Source organism: Schistocerca cancellata, chromosome 7 (genome assembly GCF_023864275.1).
Source record: "Schistocerca cancellata isolate TAMUIC-IGC-003103 chromosome 7, iqSchCanc2.1, whole genome shotgun sequence".
Classification (NCBI taxonomy): Eukaryota; Metazoa; Arthropoda; class Insecta; order Orthoptera; family Acrididae; genus Schistocerca; species Schistocerca cancellata.
In genome coordinates this window covers 213081367-213108398 of record NC_064632.1, presented here as the reverse complement: position 1 = coordinate 213108398, position 27032 = coordinate 213081367, and the positions used below count along the sequence as shown (strand labels likewise).

The 27032-nt window shown below is 39.1% G+C and overlaps 1 protein-coding gene across 1 annotated transcript in view; it reads left to right on the top strand.

The window, feature by feature from the left end:
* LOC126092703 (dynein beta chain, ciliary-like) overlaps positions 1-27032 on the top strand; it is an 863310-nt gene that overhangs the window by 226531 nt on the left and 609747 nt on the right. The window contains 1 exon segment of the mRNA XM_049908426.1: positions 1635-1735. Within this exon segment, the coding sequence (XP_049764383.1) occupies positions 1635-1735 (101 nt within the window).

Genomic DNA, 27032 nt, shown 5'->3' with positions numbered 1-27032 from the left:
TTCTCAAGATAGTTTGTCTGTCTTCAAGAGTCTGCCAGTTTAATTTCTTCAGCATCTCTGTGACACTCTCCCATGGGTTGAATAAACCTGTGACCATTTGTGCGAGTCCCACACACTTAAAGAATAAGATGGGTGACAGAAGTGATTTGTATGCAATCTCCTTTGCATATTGATGACATTTTTCCCAGCATTCCACCAATTGATGGAAGTTACCACCTGCCTTACCCATGACTGAGCCTGTGTGATCATTACATTTCATATCCCTACAATGTGTTACACTCAGGTATTTGTACGAGTTACCCAATTCCAACTGCGACCCATTGATATTATAGCCATAGGATAGTGTTTTAATCTGATAGTAAAATATGAAAGTTTTGAACCTTCCGTTCTGATGATTGATATGACAACAGTGCTCTTCATGTGAACTGCAAAATGTGTGGGTCCATGAATGGAAGCACAACATGAAAATATGACACAGTTGATAGATTTGCTTTTGTGAATAGTTAGGTAAGGAGCCACTCAATTGTCAGGCTCTGATTATGTGAGAGTAGAAAGCTTTACACCTGGGATGTGCTTTGGATGTCCCAGCTTTAGTCGTTCATCAGCCTGAAAAGAAACATATGCTGAAGTTAGTGTGTAGATGATGCTACTCAACCAGAAAGCTGTAAATATTATTAATGTTACAATGAAATAATTGCTTTTCAAATAATAAATTTTTGGGTGTTATATTTTTTAATTAAATCTCTAAAACTTCAAAATTTGTAAATCACTTGTTGCAAATTTAACAGATTGTATAAGAAAAAATTTCACTGTAAAACAATTAAAAAAATATCTCACTTTCCTACTGTGTTCAAATAAATGATGACATAGCAAACTTTGCTGAGAAATATTATGTTTATGTCTTCGTGAAAAATCAAAACTGACAGTAATGCTTACATTAACTAGAAAAAGTTAAAGAAATGTTATCCCATTACACCACGTATATCACGTAATTCATCTGTAAACATGTATTGTGAAATACTAATTCAGAACTGCATCATATGGTATAATTTGTGGTTGGTATCAGCCTCTTCATTTTTTTAAAAATAATCATATTCCCTAGTGCATTGTACACTGCTTCTATTAAGTTAGTTAATTTATGGAATTTGTAGAGTACAGCCATGTATTCAATTTCTTATTCATGTATAATTTATTTAAACAGACAAGCAGAATACCAGCAGTAGATTTAAACTTGTGTGAAGTAGCTTATGCAAATGATTTCTTACAATTTCAATGTATCTGGCATGTATGTAGCACTCAGTGGTATTGCAGTTAAAAAAGACTGCAATTGGAAAAGTGATAACACTGAGGCACTCTGCATTAAGGATTCAGTTGCTGTTTCTAATATGCTCTTTGAAAAATGATAGTGGAACTAGTAACAACAATGATTTTTCTTATTGTCACTCATAATAACCATTATGATAGCCTTCCGTATTTTTCCAGTACTTTATTACATTTTAAAAATCAGATAAATTTGTACACTTATCATTTTCTTTAAATTTCTTTTTTATGTATTAAAAGTGAATTTATCATCAGATTTGTGTGTGACATGTATCCAAAAATTTAAGATTACTGACTCTCGCTTTTTAATACAGGAATTGTTCCTGCAACAGAGGAGAGCTGAGAAATGGGAGCCATATGTTGAATTTGTGGATGACCTTGTGTTTGAAGGATTACAGGCAACACTTATATGCAGGTAAGGAATTTGTATTTACAGTGAAATGAACAAATAGTCAAATTTTCTAACACTGTAAGGCTTAGTTAAAAAATGGAAAAGGTCTAGTTAAATGCCTTTTTCACCTTTCTCTTTAACGGATTTATTTATTAATGCTGGAAAGATGAGGACCATTAAGCCTCCTACATTTTAGCTAGACTTACTTCCTATTTTACATTACATTCATTATGGCAGACAGGTTACGTCATACCTTTAGTATGGAACCCAACACTTAGAAGTAGTTATGACAGAAATAGTGAAGACAGTAATGGCTGTAGCAGAAAAACTAACAGTTTATGTTTGTTTACAAAAAGCAGAATAATACAAATTAATTACAGATGTTCAGATTTAATTGCGAGCTGTGACAACAATAGATATGAGAGGGGGGAGGGGAGAGAGAGGGAGAGAGAGAGGTAGAACACAAGTAAGGGAAGAGATAAACACGCTACGGTTGCTGGTTCGAATCCTGCCTCAGGCATGGATGTGTCTGATGTCCTTAGTTAGGTTTAAGTAGTTCTAATTTCTAGGGGACTGATGAACTCAGATGTTGAGTCCCACAGTGCTCAGAGCCATTTTTGAAGAGATAAACAAATAATGTCACTGACTGGGAAATGAAGAGAGAAAATGGCATGACTGAGGTGGGGTGATGAATATTTAATTCACCTGTTTAACAGGTAGAAATCAAAAATATCCTTGCAAAAAAAAATTAATATGAGTAAAGGAAGTGCTTCAACAATTTTTAAAATTCAGCAGGATATTAAATTGTGCATGGAGTTCAGGGTAGATTGTGGCAGAGTGAACAGAATCAATCTCATCAAGGAGAAAATGTCAAATGTAACACAGCATGAAAGCCAGTCACAGATGAGTTAAAGAATTTCACTACAGACAATACCACAAATATTCAAAAATGTTGTCAGGCAACCTAAAATAATACTCTACATTGAGAGAATATTAAATTTGAGAGATGAAATACTGAAGGCAGCAGAGAAACAACTGGGCAAAATGCCCAGTAGGCATCCTTGGATAACAACCAAGATATTACATTGAACTGATGAAAAGAGAATACCGTATTTACTCGAATCTAAGCCACACTTTTTTTCCGGTTTTCGTAATCCAAAAAACTGCCTGCGGCTTAGAATCGAGTGCAAAGCAAGCGGAAGTTCTGAAAAATGTTGGTAGGTGCCGCCACAACTAACTTCTGCCGTCGAATATATGTAGCGCTACACAGGCATGCTTTGTAGGCACAAAGATAAATACTGGCGCCAAAACCTCTGTGTCAGTAAATAAATTTAAAAAAAGGTGGAAGACGAGCTTTTTTTTCTCCGCCCCGAGTTTCGACCACTGCATTTTCATACATTATCCAACGAAGTAAATACAAATTCCGTATTGTTCATCTTCGAATGTATTAGAATTTCAATGTACTACGAAAATCCGACTGGCAAGACTGTTTGGGATGTTTTTCAATATGGCCAACTCTACGTTATGAATTTTTTCCTACCTGTGAGAAGAGATGGTTGCTAATAGTAACCTGATGAAATGTGAATCACAAGCAGTATTCTCTTCACCATTCACAATAAGAATAATACGAATATAAACATTTTGCCATGTGTTCTTCCGTGTTTGTTGCTATCTCATTTAAATCCTGTCTGCCTAATAAACTACGAAACTAGAGGGAGACAACAGCAAACGCGGAAGAATACACTTATCGTGTCATGTTTATATTCGTATTATTCTTAGCCTAATAGTGATACAGTCAGAAATAAAGCACGGCAAGTGACTAGATTTTTAAATCTAAGATGACTCTAATTTCTGTGCAGAATTTCATGTACTAAAGAAGCGGCCGCAAAGATTTTCAAACGGAGAAAATTTTTCACCTAACTCTCGTTCAGAACATGTTCTATCATACGCAGCCTATTATTTGGTTCTTGTTGATCATTCTCAAAGAAAGCAGCAGTGTAAGTAACAACAAATAGCAGTCTCTTGACATTGCTTCGCTAATGAGACGATTCGCCTCTTTTTAGTTGTAAGCGGCGGTAGCGCGCACAAAAGCAAGCCATGCCGCGAACGGCGACAGGCAGTAAACACGCATTATCAGAATGCGACAAACAATGCATGACACAGTACAGTGATGCATTTTCAGCTTAGAGTGACGTAAACACCTATAACAGAGAAAACGGCACTTATCAGATCAAACAAAATAAGCAATCGATTCAGACCAGACGAAGCACGCGAAAAAGGAAGGGTACCCGTATAAATACGGACGGAGCGCCTGACGCATAGCAATGGCTACCTGGTAAAGCTTACGACTTGAACCAAACTACTGTTGCTGTATCGTCATTCATTCGACCTAAATTGTGTCTCATATTACAATGGACCAACTTTGTTTCGATTTGGAGGTGCGGCCTAAAACTTTTCTCTCCCCTTGAATTTTGAGTCTCAAATTTCAGGTGCGGCTTAGATTCGGCAAATCTTTTTTTCCTTTGTTTCGAGTCTCATTTTTCAGGTGCGGCTTAGATTCGAGTGCGGCTTAGATTCGGATAAATACGGTATATAAAAATGTAGGAAACAAAAAAAGCCAAGAGAGAAACAGGAATCTAAAAGAATGAGATTGGCGGAAGCTGCAAAATGGCAATCCAGTAATGATAGAAGAATAATGCAAACCTGTAGAAACCTCCATAATTTTAAGAAAGGTAGATGCTGCAAACAGAGGGGGTGGGGGTGGGGGGGACACCTGTGAAGAAGAGAGTAGTAGCTCTATGGATATCAAGAGCTGAGACTGGGTGCCAGTGCTAAGCAAAGAAGGGTAGGCTGAAATGTACAAGAAATTTATAGGCGGAGAAGAAATGGATGAAGATGAAATGGAGAACATTACACTGCAAGAAGAATTTGACAGCATATGGAAAGACATAATTGAAACAAAGACAATTGGAGTAAAACAAAATCCTTAAAATTGTCAAACTCCTTGGGAAAACCAGTCACAACAAAACTGTTCCATCTAGTATGCGGAATATATATGGCAGGGGAAACACCCACAGTCATTAAGAAAAATATAAGAATCTCTAATAGGAAAGAAGATAGTTGCTGACAGGTACGAATATTATCAGTCAGCTTAGTAAGTCATGCTTTCAAAACTAACATGAGTTATCTACAGAAGTGGAGATGTGAATTGGGAAGGAGAGGAAGAACAGAGGAAGAGGAAATTGTGGAGAGGAGAATGTAAGTTAAAATAAAGTTTCTGCAGGGAGGGGGGGGGGGGGTGCACAGGGGATGTGGACACAGTTAGAGGAGGATGTAGGACAGAGTCTTCATAGAAATTGAGACAAGGAGGATTACAGGATCAAATCTTTTATTTCAAGGGAGACTTCTGTCTACATAATCCACCAGAGAAGCTGATGGTGGTGGTGGTGGTGGTGGTGGAGGAGCTGGAGGTGGAAGGGGGGGTTAGATCCAGAGGATATACATTGCAGAGCAGACAATGAAATTAGCCATGTTGTGCTCACAGCATGTTTTGCTACTGGAAGTTCATCTTTTTTCTTGATCACAGTTTGGCACTGGCACTTCATCTGGATGGACAGTTAGTTGGTGGTCATGTACATATAAAAGATGTGCAAAAGTTACACCAGAACTTGTACGTAACTGCTTTCACAGACGGCCTGTCATTTAATGATGTGAAAAGTGATTGGGAGAAGGTGTGACATAAGGAAGGACAGGGATATTTCAGAGGTTGGATGATTTGTCAAATACTCCTTTGGGAGATATGGAAAGCATTGTGGATAGGATGTTAATAATTTCCAGGCATGATAGTAGCTAGTTAAAGCCCTGGTGATGGATACGGTTAAGACATTCCAGTCTGGTGTGTATTGGTTTATACAGTTGTTTGTAGAATAAGGAGCAAGTATAGTTATGGCACAGGAGATATGTCCATTGACTAGGTTTGGAAGGTAGTGCTTTCCTGTGAAGGCCATTGTAAGACCTTTTGGCATACTGGGCAAGGGTTTGCTGATCACTGCACTACAAGCAGGTGTAGTGTGGGGAACAAGAGTTTTTAGTGTGCTATCAGAATGGAGGTACTGTTGGTTTGTTGGGCTGATATGAACAGGTGCTTTTTTTTGTATCTGGAGAGAAGAAATGTGACTGAATGTCTGTGGAGTTGAGGTTTTTACTGGATATGTTTGACAAGAGTGTGCTGGGTTTGTTTGAGGTCTGGAGTTTATGGGGCATTGAGAAGGCATTTTGGGGAATGTGGTAGATGAAAGGAGTCAGTAAGGTAGGGTATGGAGGCTCTTGAAAGGTTGACAGAGGGTTTCACTGGGGGTAAAGTAAGTATTTACGGATAGTGGTATTACGAGATGGGAATGGGATGACAGTAAATTGAAAAAGTTTTGGAAATGGTGTTTAAAGAACTCTTCCAGTTATAGAAGGGCAAGAATTTTAATTTGGGAAAAGATGGTATAGGTAAGTGGGATTTCATGATCTTGTGGAGAGAGCAGAGGTGATATGGGGATTTAGGGGTCATTGTGAAAGGACTAGCAACAGAACAGAGAATCAGTATTCACATGTGGACATACTATTAAGGTACTGTCAAGTGTGAACAATTTGCCACTGTCTTGAAACAGTGATAGAAAGGATAAAATGTAATTTGTAGTTGATTATGCAGCAGAGGAAGATGAATTTAACTACTACAAGATTAGTATACAAAACAATAATTCAGTTAAAAAAATTGTTTGCTGTATGACACTGGTTGTAATATTTATAATCAGGAATGAAGAACAAAGATGGCCATGAAGGTATGTGAGTGACATAATCAAGGAACAGAGATAATTACTGTGCTTAGTATTACAAAAGGGTAGATAATTTAAAGGAAAAATAAAAAATAATTGCATAGGTGATAGTAATAACAAAAATTATAACTCTACAATAGTTAAAAATAATGTAGCAAAGAAAAAAGGCATAGGCACAAGTGCAAAATAATAAAAGAGTTTTTAACAGTGCAAATAGTTTTATTTCATGTAGTTCCATTGTCATGTTTGTAATCATTTTCTTGCCAGCTACAGTATTTATGGTCTAAATCTAGGTAAGAATTTGCCTCTGGTCAGTTATCTGCGGAGATTTGTTGGCAAATTATAAGATGCAACTCTGTGAGAATTTTATGATTGATTGATTATTTTATTGCTCCATTTCACTAGTCAATTTTTGTAAGATGATGACATTGGGCAACATGAATTAATGTGATGATTATGAAATGTAGAAGGATGTTTGGAAAAGTTTTTGGAACAGAGTAGAAAAAAGTACTTCCATCACTGAAACTTTTTTTTATTTTGCAATGTAGTCTCCTTGTAGATTAATGCACTAGGTCCAGTGGTGTTCCAGTGCTTTGATCCCATCTCAAAAATGAGTTTCTCCAAGCCTGAAAAATAGTTGTCAACTCTGGCTGTCATTTATTTGAAGTGAATCTTTGTCCACCAAGAAAATTTTCAATTTTGGGAAGAGATGGAATTCAGTCAGAGCCATATCAAGTGAATAAGGCAGGTGTGGCAACAATTCATACGTTAGTTCGTGTAATTTTACCAAGGCGATGGCGCATGTTTTTGATCCAGCGCAAAGAGTCATGGCACCCATCTTTCAGATAATTTTTGTCATTTCTAATTCTTCAGTTAAAATGTGATATAGCCTTCCAGATGATATCTGGCAAGCGTGAGCAATTTCACCCACTTTCAATCGACAATCCTCCATGACCATTTTGTGCACATTTGCAATGATTTTTGGAGTAGTGACACATCTTGGCCGACCACTGTGTGGATCATCGTCTAAGCTCCCGACCAAATTTAAATTCATTTGTCCACTTTGCAACAGTTGAATATGAAGGAGCAGAGTCTCCAGTGTATTCTGGAAATTGGCATGAATGTCCTTTACTTTCATACCTTTCTTTACGGAGTACTTAATCACTGCTCGAATCTCGATTTTTTTTCATCTTCACAAATCACTACATGGGAGCAACAACAGAGCCATGTCACCACTACAGCTCTCTTCCAAGAGCACTGATGTAGTACATGTTTACAAGTAAGAGTCCAATGAATATCACGTGAACAACTGGTTGGGCTAGCACTGACTTCTCGTGGTGATTCTGAGAACTTTTCAAACCACCCTCATATATTTACTGCAATATAAATAAGTTTACATACATAAAACTGTAAGCAAATGTATACATACAGATTATTGTTTTCATGCTCTTCTCAAGAACTTATAACAGTTTTGTAGTTAAAAAGCAAGATGAGCTTTTTACCATTTTTACTTCATTGCATTGATTATAGCTTACAATTAATTAATTAATTTTGTTAAAGGAAACAAATCTGCATTAAATCATGGCACCCTTCTTACAAATTAACAATAATAATCTTATTAATTTAAAAAGCAGGGTAATATTTACAGTTTTTATGGCATCTTCATGCCTATAGTTTACAGCTTTTGCATTTGCACAAAAGAGACAAACTTAAAGATTAGAAAGTATTTGCAGTTTATATAAGATTTATATATTCATCAATATTATAATGCAGTTTATTTCATAGATACATTTTTAGAGCCATTTTAAAAATTTCTTAGTAAGTGCTGTAAAGTTTTTCCTATACTAGCAGAGATCCATCTTGTTTAAGTTTTGTTTTTGCATTCCATTTTCTGTTGTGTGTTGTACTTATGAACTGTTTCATTTTTTTGTACTAGCTGGTCTTCATTGTCAGTTATTTTCTTGATGAAACATGTAGCTCCCAAAGTATATAAGCAAGGTAGAGGAAGAATTTATGGGTTGGCAGTGGAAGAATTTGTAGAGTTGCCCAAATAACTATGCCATATCTCAGTTGTGATTCCATCTGCGCATAATATATATTTATCATTTCTTGTGTCATGTAGCCAGTAAGAATTTTCAGGCAATAGCAAGCGGCACCTAATTTCATGTTGATGAAGATTACATATTTGTCCAACTTTTGGTTTACTTGGATCCATATTCCACGAAATTTAGTGTTGTTTACAGTTTTATAATTGTTCGCTAGATAACATTATGATAAGGCTCAAGGGGTGTGTCCTTTGTGTTGAATGTAAATGCATAGTTACTGTCTTTTTTGCATTTATGAAAATACTGTTTTTGGAGAACCAATCAGTGCTGTGTAACATGCATGCTTTTATTTCATTCTCCAGTTCAGCTACTATCTTCCTTTTTATCAGAACGTTGGTGTCATTCATAAATTTTATACATGTCTGGGAAGGGATTGCTGACTATAAGTCATTCATAAACAGCAGGAACAAGATTGGACCTAGAATGGAATCTTAGGGCACACCACATTTAATATTCTGTTTAGCTTACTGATACGTATGTATGTTGTTTCCTTCTTGATACTAAGTTCCACTATTTGTTGTCTGTTGATTGTATCCACTTGCATCCCAGTCCCCTGAAGCCTACATATTCCAGTTTCAAGAGTAATAGTTTATGGTTTATGACATCAAAAGCTTTGGTGAGGTCCAAAAATACGGCAGATAAGTGTTGCTTATGGTCTACTGAGATCAGGGCTTCATTTACAAAATCAAAGATGGACCTATATTTATGGAAACCGTGCTTTGATTTTAGGAGAGGTTATTTTCTTGTATAAAATGAACCAGTCTGTTATAATGTATTTTTTGTAATACTTTAGAAAAGCCAGACATTAGAGAGATAAGTCCATAATTTTTTTACCTCTGTTCTTTGACCCTTTATAAATGGAGGCTATTTGCTATTTTCAACTGTTCAGGAAAATCCCAGTAGCCAGTGAGGAATTACAAACATCTGATAAGGGTTTTGCTGTTCTGCTGACCATTTCTTTAAAATACCATCAGGGATGTTATCAATGCCATATGACAAAATGGTTTTGATCCTCTAATAACATTTGATACATATTTTTCATCCATTGGATATAAAAAAGATACATATTGAAACTGATTGCAACTTATTCTTCCTTAGTATTTAGTGGATGCATTTTGTAAGATTTTCTGCTATTTCTGTAAAGTAGGAGTTAAATTTATTTGCTGCTTTCTCGGGTCTGAAATTTTAGTTGCATTTCCCAGTAGGTCAATACTGTGGTGTTATTTACATTGTTTCCCTGTTTCTTTTTTACTATTTTCCATATAGCCTTCATTTTGTTTGGGGCACTTTTTACAAATTCTTGCTTTTCAGTTTCTTAGACATTTTAATGGCTTTGTTCAGGATATGTTTACATCTCCTAGAATAAGCATCAAAATTTGGCACTTTTTCTGTTTGCTGTGATACTTCATAGAGAAACGTCGTTTTTCTTAATTGGTATCAGTATGCCTGGTGTGATGGAATTACTTTTTTATTTTTGTGCATTATTTTCTTTCTTTTTTGGGGGGAGGTTGGGGAGGGGGAATATGGCTTAATGTGTTAGCAGATGATGTTACTGAAAGCATCAAACTTTTCATTTGTGCATAAAATGTTGTAAACTTCTTCCCATTTTCCCTCGTTAGGAAGTGCAGAAAGAAATTTGTATGTTGTTCATTGTAGCTTCTAACAACAGCTGATCCAGACTGTTTTGAAAGCTGTCAATGATTTTTTAGTTTTACAGAAATTATTTATGTATTGTGATCCCCAAAGCCTGCATTGAAAGTTTGTGTGATGTTGCCATTATCTATGTTGCTAGTTTCATTTTAAGCTTTAAATTAAAAGTTAACAGCAGGTTCAAAAGATCAGATCCTTTCAGGAAGTTAATATCCCCACACATAATGAGATTTTTGGACCTTTATGTTAAGAAGTGGAGGTTGGATTCCAAACTTGTTACAGGGTGGTTATATTGCCTGTTTGAACCCTATTTAAGCAAATAATACACTAATGGCCATTAAAATTGCTACACCACAAAGATGACGTGCTACAGCACAAAATTTAACCGACAGGAAGAATATGTTGTGATATGCAAATCATTAGCTTTTCAGAGCATTCACGCAAGGTTGGCACTGGTGGTGACACCTACAACGTGCTGACATGAGGAAAGTTTCCAACCGATTTCTCATACACAAACAGTAGTTGACAGGCATTGCCTGGTGAAACGTTGTTCTGATGCCTCGTGTAAGGAGGAGAAATGCGTACCATCACTTTTCCGACTTTGATAAAGGTGGGATTGTAGCTTATCATAATTGCGGTTTATCGTATCGCGACATTGCTGCTCGCGTTGGTTGAGATTCAATGACTGTTAGCAGAATATGGAATCGGTGGGTTCAGGAGGGTAATATGGAACGCCATGCTGGATCCCAATGGCCTAGTATCACTAGCAGTTGAGCTGACAGGCATCTTATCCACATGGCTGTAACGGATTGTGCAGCCATGTGTCGATCCCTGAGTCAACAGATGGGGACATTTGTAAGACAGCCCTGGCCACCACATTCTCTAGATCTCTCACCAATTGAAAACGTCTGGTCAATGGTGGCCGAGCAACTGGCTCGTCACAATACGCCAATCACTACTCTTGATGAACTGTGGTATTGTGTTGAAGCTGCATGGACAGCTGTACCTGTACACGCCATCCAGGCTCTGTTTGACTCAATGCCCAGGCGTATCAAGGCCGTTATTATGGCCAGAGGTGGTTGTTCTGGGTACTGATTTCTCAGGATCTATGTACCCAAATTGCGTGAAAATGTAATCACATGTTAGTTCTAGTATAATATATTTGTCCAATAAATATCCGTTTATCATCTGCATTTCTTCTTGGTGTTGCAATTTTAATGGCTAGTAGTGTAGCTACATTTTCAGCTACTAATTCAACTCCAAATATCTATAAAACTCTTTCTTTGGGTATATATTTTTGGAAACAAGTAGATGCAAATTACATTCCTCTGTGGGTCTGTATAGTTCTACATAAATAGCTATCTAACACAAAATTTTGTAGATTCAACATTTGCAGTTCTTCTTCTTCAAGCCAATATTCTGTTATTCAAAGTACAGTAACAAATTTTAGTTCACTCTCTAGAAGAACTTGAAGTTCACTCACTTTATTTGTCATTGACTGCACATTTTGATGAAGCACTATGAAACTTGCAAATAACTTTGGGATTTGAAACTTACTTGTTACATAGTGTGGTATTCTTGCTTCTGTGTTGTTACTTTACAAGTTACAGGAGGTGTAGTGACCATTTGTCTTGTGTGCTTCCCCTTCTGTCTGCCTCCAACTACAAAACAGGCAAGTGGAACTTTTCCTCCTAAGCACAGGATTTGACACTCTTTCTTCTGTTCTGAATGTCTTCTCTCCTTTTGTTTGTATTCATGTGGATGTTGTTGAAACTGTAGCTTTTGTAGTTACTGGTGATGTCTGTTCTTATGTACCTGTTGTTGATGGCAGCTCAGCTGTTTCTGTGAGACTGAGGGAGCCTTCTGTTATTGCAATTTCTGTAGCTTCGCCGTTTCATTTAGTCTACTGCTTCTGCTATTTTTATTTCTGTGGTTGCTTCATCTGGGATTGCATTTTCTGTACCAATGTTTTTGGATTGTAGTCGTTCACTGGTGTTGATGATGACAGTTATATTATTCCACGGTACCTCACTGCAATGGCAGGTTTACACAGACTGTTTCTTTGCCAGCTGAATTTTTCCAATGCTTGAGCGATTACGACAACCAGACACATTTTTTGGATTTTTTGTGCATTGGGGGTGGCTGATGTGAAGAGACAAGCAATAGGGGAGAGTGTGTATCATTGCCATTGTTTACTGGAATATCATTTCCCTTTAGAAATTGGTAAGGTACAAACTCATCGAAAGGCACTGTGTGATGATTTGCATGAAACAAATCATTTCAAAAGCAAGGAAGCCGCTACTCCAGGCATAGAAGTGTTAGTCACTGTTTAAGTTCAGATTCATCATGCACAAAATACAGTTCCTTTTCCAGAGGAAGTACCCTGAACTAAATGTCAACAAAAATATGCACACAGATATTTTCAGAAGTGATTTTAAATCAAAATTTACCATACCAAGGTCAGAAGCATGGTATTGTGACAAAAATTTTATGCAAATGTTCAGTGCAAATTCTGCCCAAGGAGTTAATAAAGCTGAAATGAAAATTGCAATTCACCATGAAAGGGCTGAAGTAGCACACAGATGTCTGCTATTGATATCAGAAAAATCAAAACAATGAGTAATAACGTGGCTGCTTTTCAATCTTCACCAAGTACTCTTCTGTCAACAGTTCAATCATTCTTCTGTATTATTATTATTTTTTTTTTCAATGACAGTACTCTTGTTGCAACCTGTCAGTACTGGTGGCAACATGGCTTTCTTGTGTTTTTAGCACTAAAGCATTGCCAGGAGTGCCACAGCAGAGATATCCTCATGCATTATGAGGTACATTCTTACACATTTCATTTTGCTCAAAGATCATGATGTTTGGAATCTGACAATCTGGTATGACCACTGCAGTAGGCAGAACAACAACTGGCAGATGATTCTCCCTTTCCAAAATCAAATCATCCATAAATATTTCACTGTTGTAGACCAGAAATTCCTCACATGATAGGAGTTTGTGCCCTTACAAAGAAGAACAAAAGATCTTTTCATGTATACTGCCCAGATGACTGGATTCCAGACATTGTTAATCCCTAGGTCGGCAGATTCTGTCTCTTCCAAGATGATACCAGAGGCTTTCAGAGAACTTAGTGTGGTAGACAGAGGGCTTGCATAGTGACTCATTCAAAATAACTGGCTATAAATTTCGACTGACAGCTCTAGTACACTAAGGGGAAGAAAAAGTTATAACATACAGCAACAATTGGTTTGTCAGAGCATTACAAAGAAGCTGAGTGGTACTGGGAAAAGAAGTCTGCTGTCAAATAATAATTCACTTTTCCCATCCTTGTGTAATAAACTTTCACCAATCAAAAACACTAAGAAGAAAAACTTACTTGACATCTATCAGCAACTAGCAACTGAATAGTGGATTTGCATGCCTGTTTGGCAAAACTCATTGAGTGAGAACTTAAAATGTAATGCTGAATATACATGTTTAGTGATTTCACCACCATCAGTGTTAAAATTTTCAGTATTTTATGCTGCTGCTTGTACAGATTTTTATTGCAATAAACACTCTGTGTTTTGACTTGTTTTGTTTCATTTTCTCAAAATAGGCTTTCTATTTCTGCAATGAGTAACACAGAAAAATCAGTGTGTTTCAGCAATACAACACTGTAACTGCACAGATGCAACATTGTTTGCCCAGGAAAATTAAAGCAGATAGCATAAGCATTTGTGTCATAACTGTTAGAAAAATGTGCAAACTGATGTTTAACTATATACAGCATTTCCCATTTTATTCTATACCGGCTGATGTCTCTAGAGAGGCACAATTCTGCAAAAAAAGTCTCTAGTAAAAGTTGTAAGTTTGAAGGGGTTCACAGAGTGGTTACCTCGATAAGACCTTGAAACCTGCTCTCAAGGTCAAACCAAGGTCAACTTCATTTATGCAAATTGTAATCCCTAGTTTTTATTATATATTCGTATTCTAAATGAAAAAAAAGAAACACATTGTTTGTAGGGAACAACTTTTTTTTTACCAGTATCTCGAGAACAAAGCAAGAGCGGAAAAAATTTTCAATGAAAATCATGTATAGTTTCTGAACTCTGTCCACTGGTGAAATTTTCATGAACTTGAAATGGCCTTGAAATTCTTCAGCAGGGATTAAACTGAAAGCAAATACCATCGGCATTAGCGTAACCCAATGTGCACCACATGGAGGTTGCCCAGCGGAATGTGCACATTGTTAGCCCTGAGAAGGGCTGGTTAACATGGTTCTCACTGGAAATTTAGAATCTCAGATGCTTAATCAACTGCCCAGTTTGCCTAATGCACATTGGCTCTCTTGTCGGAAATTGGTTTCGACATCATTCAATGTCTGATGTATGATTGTCTGGAAAGCCACCACAATCATTTCTCTCATTTCTTCTGGTGTCATTGGGGGGTGGACTACACCTGCTTCACAGCTCCCCCTAAGAAGTAGTCCAATGGGGTTAAGTCTAGCAACCTTGCCAAGAATTCATGAATTGCACTCCCAATAGTCAATTTGGGTAAGTTGCGTTGAGGTAACTTTTGACAGGTAAGGCCTGATGTGCAGGGGTGTCATAATGTTGAAACCACATACAAGCTTGTATGTCTAGGGGGGATATTTTCCAGTAAAGGAAGCACTAGATTCTGGAGAACATGAAGATAGCACAAGCCATTCAACATTTCGCCATAAAAAACAGAACCTATCACGTAATCTCCAAGTATGCCCACCCAGACATTGGTTGGCCGCTGTCTCTGTGTTCAGTGATCTCGTTGCCAGCAAGAATTTGCTTCTGCCCAGTAGTGTGCTTTACAGAGATTGACTCCTCCCATGTTGCCAAAGTTTGCCTCGTCTGTAAAGAGCAAAGAAAAAGGGATCATGACATGTTTGTGTAACGGCCCATTGACAAAATGCCAGGTATCTCTCAGGATCCCCAGGCTCAATTGTCTGGGTGATATGTAGGTGATATGAGTGGAATTTAAAGTATCTTAAAACACAAGATACCGTTGATCAAGGCACGCCATATAGAGAGAAGACAGAAACGAAAGATGGGCGCGAGAAAGCCAAATGCAAGACAAGGTGACTTAAATAAATTTTTCTCTTATGAGCACCAAACATTCATGTTGAGAATAATTTTGCTTTTATGTCTTTAGAAAAATTTCACTTTAGAGGAACTCATTAGAGTCTCACGAAACAAGATTGTTCTGAGTGCCATGAGGCAAAATTCATCGGAGTTCGACGAGTTGGAAATTTTCTAAATCCCTTAACACACATTTTTTCTAACTCCATAATAGAAAAATATATGAGCGTCACACCAGTTAAGAATCATTCTAAGGGAGCACAGTGGAGAAATTTTCAGAGTCTCCAAAGGTAAAATTTCTCTGTACCCCCAGTCATGATTTTGAATTCCCTGACAGTGACACTTATTAGTTAGCCTCAGAGTTCCACCCTTCTCTTCTCTTATTGTGATGGCACAAGCACAATGCTGGTCTCTGATTCGGCACCCTCCAAGTGGTGCACATTGGGTTCCACTTATGCCAACGGTATTTGCTTTCAGGTTAATCCCTGCTGAATAATTTCAAGGCCATTTCAATTCATGAAAATTTCACCAGTGGACAGAGTTCAGGAACCATATATGATTTTCATTGAAAATTTTTCCTGACCTTGCTTCGTTCTCGAAATACTGGTAACCTGGGGAAGTTACAATGAAGTGCCCCCTGGCATCAAACCATTGGTTTTTCAAAAGAAATGTTCCCTACAAGCAATGCATTTTTTTTTTTTTTTCATGTGGAATACGAATATGAAATTAACACTAGGGGTTACCATTTGCAAAAATGAATTTGACATTGGTTTGACCTTCAAAACAGGGTTCAAGGTCATTTCAAGGTAACCATTCCATGACTGCCTTCAAACCTTACAACTTTTACTAGGGATTTTTTTGCAGAATAGTGCCGCTCCAGAGATATCAGCTGCATGGGACACCTGTGTATTGCCTGCATCAAGTAAGCAAATTTTTTATTTTTTTTACTTTTTATTTTATTTTATTTTATTTTTTTCTTCTCCTGTAAACTTTTCATTTTGCTAGTTACAACGTGGTTCAGGTGAATGATTTAGTTATTGTGTAGGCTTTGTAGTAACTGATTCCCTTAGTCCCATTTGATGTGTCCTCTCAGTGCCCTTCATGCTTGCCTCCACACTATTATCCAATGTGTAATATGTATGAGAAGGTGATCTGCATTACTTTGTGTCGCACTTAACCAGTGAAGGTTAGTTCTTCTCTGATACTATTCTAGTTTGTTATTTGTAACATGTAAGTTTTTCTTCCCAGTCCCTTGTCTTTATTTCGTACTCCAATACAGACATTTGTAAGCACTAATTTGTACTGCTTTGTTTGCAACAGTTACAGAAAATTTATTTAAGGGTACTTTCACAATAGTGCTCACAGTCAACTGAAGAGTACCATTTTCTAGATTCACAGCACTTACCTTTTAGCAAAATAGCTCCACTATACCTTAAACCGAGCTTCTGCCACAGGCTGGGCACCTGTTTCTGGCTTAGATATTGGTGGTATTTGGAAAATATAGCACTATTGCAAAGAGCAGTACTGCTGGCAATTGAGGGGCACCTTTGATTGCAGTGGCAGTTTGAAAGTCAGCTTGACACGTATCTATATCTACATCTACATCTACATAGGTACTCTGCAAGCCACCATAGGTGTGTGCTGGAGGGTACCCTATACCACTGCTTGTCATTTCCCCTCCTTTTCCATTGACAAACAGAGTGAGGGAAAAACGACTGTCTGTACACCTCTGTATGAGCCCAAATTTCTCACATCTTTTCTTCATGGTCCATACATGCAATGTATGTTGGCAGGAGCAGAATCATTTGGCAGTCAACTTCAAATGCACTAATGTCACCATGGTGGTGGTATTATAAAGGATTTGATGACAATGATTGTGATCAACACATAGATGAAGATGTCTTCTGTTACATTCAAACAAATTATTTTATTGCACTATTTCATCAGGCAGTGTAATCAAAATCACCAAAAACATGTTAGATCATATAGTCAGATTTTCATTAATGATCAAAAAGTCTGCTAACATTTGAAAATCCACTAATTCACAGAATAATGTAGGTGGAGAAGTAAAACTTGACACACATGCCTGGAATGGCATGGATTTTTACTGAAACCAAAAACGAGTCCTGAAACTGGCCAACAGGTAGCGCTGGACAGCACTACGTCAGTGATGCCGCATGTAAAATTTGTTTAAAATAAGCTATAGTGACAGAGGGAGTCAGATGTGCTAGCAATCACGGCATTTTGACTTTACGAGAAAAGGCACTGTTAGAGAAGGTTTACTATCAGAATGTAGAATCTTCTACTGCATCTTTAACCATAAGAAAATATCACAAAATTTGAAGCCATGGACTGTTTAGACGATCGGCCCCATAGTGGATGACCAGACACATTTCTTTGAGGAAATGCAGGGTGCTGCTTTTCAAAATGTCTGCATGATTGATGTGAGGTACACCAATTTTTTACAGAAGCACAACATACTGTGGCTGATAAGCAGCTGCTGGAAGGTTTGATTTTTATACGGAATGGTGCACCAACCCGTACTGTGACATATGTGAAAGTTCTCTTGTGCACATCATTTGAGGACTGTGTACTGTGTGCTGAACCACTGCTTCCATCACACTTGGCTTCCCAGGTCCCCAGACATCAATCCATTTGATTATTGGCTGTGGGGTTTCATGAAGTCAGAAGACTAATGCAATCATCTGACCTTATTAGGGATGCTAAAAGACTACATGCGACCAGTTTCTCACCACACCTGCTGATATTCTGTACAGTACTGTTCACAACATTGTCCCATGACTACAGGTATTGTTGATGAATGACAGGCAACATGTTGAGCATTTGTTGTAAAGAACATTGTTTTTGCTAAAAGTCAATTGTTATGCTAATCATTGCCCCTGTATTGAATGGAGCACCATCTGTTGGTTATTTTGTGTACCAATTTTTGGTTTCAATAAAAACTCATGTCATTTCAAGCATTTACGTCACTTATTACGTCTTTAGTTACATTATTCCATGACTTACTGAATTTTCAAATATTAATGGACTTCTGGATCGTCCTGTACATTGATAGAACATCCAGATGGATTTTAAATATCCATATAATAGTTGATCAATATTTACAAAGTACAGGAATAATTCAGCAACACACAGATATTATTCACGGAATCTAAGCTGACACTCAGTACGGCAGCTGTTAGGAGTACCTGTAAATGGGAAATGCCTTTATGGTTCCTCCCATCAACTACTGTGCTGATTGTCAGCTTGGACTGCATAAATAGTACATAGAGAAGGACAGTTACTTGCATAGAACAGAACAATTACGTTAGCACAAAATCCTTCAAATATTATCAAAAAGACATAAATACGTAACACAACTGACAAGATAATGTTTCTCCCACTGACCTTAAGAGAAATTGTTTGACATAAAACTTGTTTTAATATATAAATTTACCCAAAAGTTTCACAAACATGGAAATGTGTACAGCATAACGTAATTTTTGGGCTATTGTACTCAAGTATGGTGAAGAATTGCAGTTTATAGTACATTATTATAGTACAGCTTACAAGGACTGTATCTGCTAAATGCAGTGTGACCTCAGCAGCAATGTTAATCCAAATGACTTAGATCAGATGGTCACCCTCCCATAATTGTTCATAAATAGTCCTAGCTACCTTCATGAATTTATGCAGTACACATTCTCCCATGTCTGGAACTGTAGTTGGCCAGACTTATACATCACTTTCACATGCAACCCAGCCTGGACTGAGATTGGAGAAGAACTGATGGATGGGCAGAAACCAACAGACCACGAAGATAATGTAGCACGACTTTTAGGGTCAAAGTGCAAAATCTGTTGGCCTTGTTCATGAAAGAGCACATTTTTGGTGAGGCACAGTGCTTCTTGTAATCCATTGAGTGTCAAAAATATGGCTTGCCACATGTACACTTGCTGCTGTGGTTAAAACAGAAATTTTGGCCAAACCAAGTTGATCAGATGATATCAGCAGAGTTTCCTGACCTCCACATGGACAAAGAACTGTAGACAGGGTCACCAACAGCCTAATCCATGGTCTTTGTGTAGGACTGAAGCCTGCATTTCTGTGCATGAAGAACAGGAAATGCACCAAAAAGTATCCTCGGGCATTTTTGAAAGTGGCACAAATGATTAGACTGGATATCCATGGTACAGATGCAGAGTGCCCAAGAATGCAAGATGTTCAGCGTGCCGAAAGGATGGAGGATGTATGGTCAAAAAGTGAGAGCTCCCTCTCATGACATCGTAATGGACAAGAGCATGGTAGTTCCATATTCACTGCTCCTTTTCAAATTTTTTAATGCCCACATTAATATGGAGTTTTGTAACTCAGTTCAGGCAGTTAAATACATTTTCAAGTACATGAACAAAGGCAGTGACCAGGAGATATTTATGGTGCAAAAGCAGGGCTATGCTAATGTGGACCCAAGAGATGAAGTGCAGATGTTTAGAGCATGTCAGTATGTAAGCAGCAATGAAGAGGCATGGCAGATATTCCGCTTGCCACTTTACAAGTGCAGTGCACCTTCCCAAGGGTAGGATCGTGTACTTCAAGGAGGTCAACTTGTACAATCGAGTAGCAATATTGTCCACTACCACCCTCACCGCTTTTGTCCATCTGTGCCAGATGGACCACTTTGCCCACACTTTGCTGCATGTGGAAGTTCCAAAATATTACACATGAAACTCATCGCAGAAAGAAGGGAAGTATCATGTGGAGGGCACCTCTGTTAAGACTGGCAGTTTGTGGAGATGTGAGATGGCCTGGGCAGAATTTACACCAGGCATGTAAAACACTTTCAGTGTTATTGTGTACAATTGCTGCTGACCCACATCAGGGGAAACACCTGGGGATACTGGCAAGAGTTTCATGTTAAATTTGCCACTGGCACAGTTATACAATGACAGGAATGTCACACTAGCTGTTGTGTCCCCTGGGATAGCTGTGGCTCTGCTCAGCAGAGGAAGAATGGCACTTGGTGTTTAAGCTTCCACTAAACCTTGTGATTGGGTAAGTGGTCACTAGCAATAAAGACAAGAGCAGTGGTCACCCCACTCTGTTGCAGCAGTGTGAATTGATTGGGTGGGACAAATACTCAATATCAAACAACCGTGCTATCAAGGTACTCAAGCTTCCAAAATATGTGCAGTAACCGAATGTTGATGGGTGGAGTAGTTTCTTGCTCAGGGGCAACTTCCAGCAGACCCTGACAGGCAACAAGTGAGGCACTGTGGAGAACGGATCATTGTGTGCCTCAGGTCTTCACCATTGTGTGCAATGTAGAAAGATTGCATCTTAAAACTAATGTGAGAATCCAGCTCTACATTGCTCAATACCTCCTAGCTACACTCCTGGAAATGGAAAAAAGAACACATTGACACCGGTGTGTCAGACCCACCATACTTGCTCCGGACACTGCGAGAGGGCTGTACAAGCAATGATCACACGCACGGCACAGCGGACACACCAGGAACCGCGGTGTTGGCCGTCGAATGGCGCTAGCTGCGCAGCATTTGTACACCGCCGCCGTCAGTGTCAGCCAGTTTGCCGTGGCATACGGAGCTCCATCGCAGTCTTTAACACCGGTAGCATGCCGCGACAGCGTGGACGTGAACCGTATGTGCAGTTGACGGACTTTGAGCGAGGGCGTATAGTGGGCATGCGGGAGGCCGGGTGGACGTACCGCCGAATTGCTCAACACGTGGGGCGTGAGGTCTCCACAGTACATCGATGTTGTCGCCAGTGGTCGGCGGAAGGTGCACGTGCCCGTCGACCTGGGACCGGACCGCAGCGACGCACGGATGCACGCCAAGACCGTAGGATCCTACGCAGTGCCGTAGGGGACCGCACCGCCACTTCCCAGCAAATTAGGGACACTGTTGCTCCTGGGGTATCGGCGAGGACCATTCGCAACCGTCTCCATGAAGCTGGGCTACGGTCCCGCACACCGTTAGGCCGTCTTCCGCTCACGCCCCAACATCGTGCAGCCCGCCTCCAGTGGTGTCGCGACAGGCGTGAATGGAGGGACGAATGGAGACGTGTCGTCTTCAGCGATGAGAGTCGCTTCTGCCTTGGTGCCAATGATGGTCGTATGCGTGTTTGGCGCCGTGCAGGTGAGCGCCACAATCAGGACTGCATACGACCGAGGCACACAGGGCCAACACCCGGCATCATGGTGTGGGGAGCGATCTCCTACACTGGCCGTACACCACTGGTGATCGTCGAGGGGACACTGAATAGTGCACGGTACATCCAAACCGTCATCGAACCCATCGTTCTACCATTCCTAGACCGGCAAGGGAACTTGCTGTTCCAACAGGACAATGCACGTCCGCATGTATCCCGTGCCACCCAACGTGCTCTAGAAGGTGTAAGTCAACTACCCTGGCCAGCAAGATCTCCGGATCTGTCCCCCATTGAGCATGTTTGGGACTGGATGAAGCGTCGTCTCACGCGGTCTGCACGTCCAGCACGAACGCTGGTCCAACTGAGGCGCCAGGTGGAAATGGCATGGCAAGCCGTTCCACAGGACTACATCCAGCATCTCTACGATCGTCTCCATGGGAGAATAGCAGCCTGCATTGCTGCGAAAGGTGGATATACACTGTACTAGTGCCGACATTGTGCATGCTCTGTTGCCTGTGTCTATGTGCCTGTGGTTCTGTCAGTGTGATCATGTGATGTATCTGACCCCAGGAATGTGTCAATAAAGTTTCTCCTTCCTGGGACAATAAATTCACGGTGTTCTTATTTCAATTTCCAGGAGTGTAGATTGGCAAGGGCTGCACGGCAATGGATGCTGAAGGCTTACTAAATTTTAAAAGCCGCTTCTGCAATGTTGTAAGCTAAGAATATAACCTAATTAATGAGGTTAAAGCAAAACTTGAGCAACAAAAAGTGGTTATGTGAAAGAGAAATATTGGCACTCAAGAATGAATTGGTGGGAAACATCAGTCAAAAAATTATTGCTCAAGCACCTGTTGAGGTGACCAATTGCATGTCAGTTGATACAGAGTTGACATACATACTATACACCCTGTAGAGCCTCAAAACTCATTAAAGCTGTTGGGGGTGCTGTCCCACAAGTTGGAGCTAAAGGTGGGTGTGCCTGTCATACTGATGCGTAACCTGGATGCACCAAGATAGTGCAGTGGCACCATGATATGAATCATGAAACGGAGAAGGCATACTGAGCAGGCTACCATCATCACCCACAAAGGATAGATGTTATTGATACCACAAATTCGTGTCATCCCAACAAACTTGCCTTTCCATTACAGCCCCTTCCGGTTCTCTTTGAAAGTGGTCTTCTCGATGACTATAAATAAGGCTCAAGGACAAATGTTAAAAGTGGCAGGTATTCATATGGGCACACCATGTCTTTCACATGGACATTTCTAAGTTGACTTCTCATGTGTATCGAGAGCCAGAAATCTCATCATATACATAGACAACAAGAAGTCTCAGAAGTTTGTTTATAGACATGTATTACAGAAGATTTGTGGCTCTCCATAGACACCAGGATGAATATGATGTTTTCCATATTAGGCATGTTGCAAGTAGTCATGAAATTCAAAATTAATTAATAAAAACTGTCTAGATCTCAAGGCACATTTATTAAAATATGACTGGTTTTGATCATCACATGATCATCTTCAGGCCTACATCTGTATTATATTACAGACTACAACTCTGTTACATTACAGTTGTAGGTTTGAAAATGATCATGTGATGATCGAATCTGGTCACCTTCTAATAAAAATGCCTTGTGATGTAGACATTTTATAAATTACAGTTGTAGGTTTGAAAATGATCATGTGATGATCGAAACTGGTCACCTTCTAATAAAAATGCCTTTTGAGGTACACATTTTATTAATTAATTTCAAATATTACTTTGTGATCATTGATTTCTTCAACTGTGTTTTCAGAAATAAATAAGTCATGAAATTATTTTCTCTGTTTCCCCACATACTTTGTAGTTTGCTTTTCAGTCATGTAAGAATTTTTACTTAAGTAAATAAATTAGTTCTGTGCAACATGTAACCTGTCAGCTTCTCCCATGGTCTCAAAATTGCCCCCCCCCCCCCCCCCCCCTCCCACAATGTCATGCAGTTTGCTGGAGTACAAGTGGCTCAAGCCTCAAATCTCCAAGAGATAACTTTTTTGATGGTGCATTGTGAGTTTTGACATTAACATTTCTTCATAAATAACTGTTCTATTGCAGATAACACGCGGGATGCAGCTAGTTAGATATAAATTTCATCTTAATACCTCTACCCACTCCTGAGAAAAAGGGATCTAACAGTTGATTATCCACTGCATTGACTTAGATGCTTTAATTTCTTACACTGCCAAGGGGTGATAGACCTTAGTATTTGACATAAATTTCAACTTGATCGTCTACCCATGCCTGAGAAAAATGAATTGTAAGAGATATACAACAAAGGGCAAAAATATTTTGTTGGGTGTTAAAATTACAAATTACCAATTTTCATATTTTCCTTTACTTGCACTGTGAAAGCTTGCTTCTTGTCAAATTTCATGATTCTAAGTCAGCGGGAAGTACCCTATAGGCTTTGATTAGTGAGTTTGTGAGTATTCAAATATGTGACATAAATGGCCATATCTTTTGATTGCATTTACAGATAAGTTTAAATTTTTTTACACCTGCAATTGACTGCAGACCTTAGTACTTGACATAAATTTCAACTAGATACCCTGTACCCAGTCCTGAGAAAAAGTGGTCTTAATAGACGGACAGATTGATGGACAACAAAGTGAATCTGTAAGGTTTCCATTTTTATAGGTGATGTGGCAGTACAGAAACCTAAATGTAAAGGATCCATCATTTCAAAGATTGTCTGAACACCACAGTACTTTACTAGGCATGGTCCTGTTGGATATGGTGCGCAGTTGTCTACTGACCTTTGAACTGGCTTACCCAGCCATTATAGGGGACATACTATTTGATGTGGAACTTTGGTGCAACTTGGCATTTTTGACATCAAGAAACATTGCCAGAGGCGAAAGAAGTGATAAATGACAGATAAAAATCCTAAGACTGACTGAGGATCAAATCTGAGACATTTTCCATTTGCAGTTATGCTCTTTCCCACTGACCCAGTGAACCATTATAATATGTAGAATATTTAAATAATCTGCTGAAGCCAAATTTATTCAGGGAGGCATTAGCCATATTTTAAAAAAGTAACATTTACAGCAGTTGACATCAACCATAGTTATATTAGGGTTATTAAAACTCTGTGTAAAACAAAATTATTTACCTTGTTGAGATAAACCTAAAGATTTCCTACTATTAGCAGTAATGATTCTGCCTTTTCCACCCTCTCTCATTTCTTTTCTACTTGATAACTTTGTAATATGATCTGATAACTCTGAAAGTTTCTCTGTTGGTAGTCTGTCGGGATTAATTCTTCCATAAGCTGTTTCTTAACTAAAATATCTTACTTATCATGCGTTTCCTACCTTTATGCCAATTAGAGCTACAAAAACTTGCTAACATCCCTGCTTGCAATGTATTGATGAAAATCCTTTGGCTGGGAGGCCAAAACAGGTTGCTGGGAAACATTTAGAATACAGTGATGAGTACCCTACACAGCCATTTTTGAGACTGACTAGAATTGCAATTCAGGTATGCAATTAACTGGCTATAAAAATGCTAGATGATGTTTACAGTCTTAAAAGGGATCTATATAAAAAAATAACAATTTTTTTATTCTCTGGTATGCTGAAAAAAGTTTATCATGCCCTTATAAAGTAATGTAACAGGATATTTGTGGAAAATAGAAAATCTGTTTGTAACTTTCTTCATATTCAAGAGCTGCGAGTTGAAACCACACATTATTTATTTAGTGCAATTCTTATTTTAAAATGTATGTAACAACACACTATCAACTTCCCAGAGATGAAAAGCCTAAGTGAATGATGGAGCTGCCTGGAAGTTCAGAAAATAGGCTCTTGTACTGACAGGACTGAAGATGCAGCCCAATAAAGCTGTCTCGCATGTTCAGAAAATAGGAGAGAGGTACTGACAGGACTGAAGATGCTGCCCAATGGAACCGCCTCAGAAGTTCAGAAAACAGAGGAGAAGTACTCACAGAACTGAAGATGTGGTCTGATGGAGCTGCCTTGGAAGTTTGGAAAATAGGAGAGAGGTACTGACAGGACTGAAGATGCGATCTGATGGAGCTACCTTGGAAGTTCAGAAAATAGAGATGTACAGAAAAGACTGAAGATGCAGCCTGCTAAGCAATCCACACAAATAATAGTAAGCAACCTTTAAATGTAAGGAATTAACTTTTCATTCAGCAACTAAAGCATATAAGAATGTCTACTCAAAAAGATGAAAAAAAAAATGAGCAATGAACTTTCAGCTTACAACAAAGACAATAAAAAATCAGTGTCAGAGAGGTCACTTGCACTTGTTGATAACCTTGTGGCGGTTATCGACTGCAAGAGTCGACCGCCTCATCTTTGAGAATGAACTTCTTTGAAAACTGTTGATTTCAGTGTGTTCCAAACTCTGTATTTGAGCAGATGTGTTTGTACCGACATGATCAGAATAAAGTTAGTTCATCATAAACAAGCGAATACTTGATGTTGGGTTTGATTTTACCGTATGTAACATCTTGATTCCCACACTGGTGACACCGACGCTCACGTACGCCACTTACGACGCCAGAAATGTGTACTGGAACATCGCCATGGACAAACAATGCAGCAACACTTTGTTGGATTTCTACGTCCATCAACTTCACATTGCGCCATATCTGGATGCAGTGTACAGGAAGTGTAATTAGTGTATAAATTCCTGACTCTTGTGTGAATCGTGGTTTTTGGTAACTTGCGTCACATTCTCACACATCGACAGTGCGACCGAGGCTCACACGTCATCCGTCGAAACCCGCTCAACGCATAGGTAATTTCACTTCCAGGCAGTGCAGTGCTCTTTCACCGATTAATTTGGACTATTTTGACTTGCTTTTGTGTAATGAATTAACTTTTTGCAGTGCTTTGATACCGGACAATCGTGTCAAACAATGGACTGCAGCAAATGGGGACTATGTTGCAAATCCCAGTTCGCACAAACTCCAAACTACGGCTAAATTGCATGCCTGGTCGAATTCACAGGAACAATTTCATCAAAGACATCCTACCGATCAATGAGAATGCACCAATTACACCGACGACAATGCCGGCTGTTTCTCAGTGCAACACTGGACGTGCCACGCCTCCCTCCATGCAGCAACTGACCCGCACCGACTCTGCTCGACTGCTACCGACAGCCATGTCACGGCCGCCGCCTGCTGGCTCACTGACCTCAACCTAGTCAAAACAAACAGATGCACGACATGCAATCCTGCCACGGCTACTGCACACACATCTTGTCAACAACTTGCCGACACTATGCATGCTTACCGCTCGGCCGTTCACTACTCGATCACGCCTGCAACTTGTTCACCCACCCTAGAAGATGATTTCAGCCATATCAATGTTTCATACAGGAGTGAACGTGGTCTCACTCTGCCACCACTGAGTATTGGGTTTCACATTCGCGATCGCACACACGGTCTCTTCTA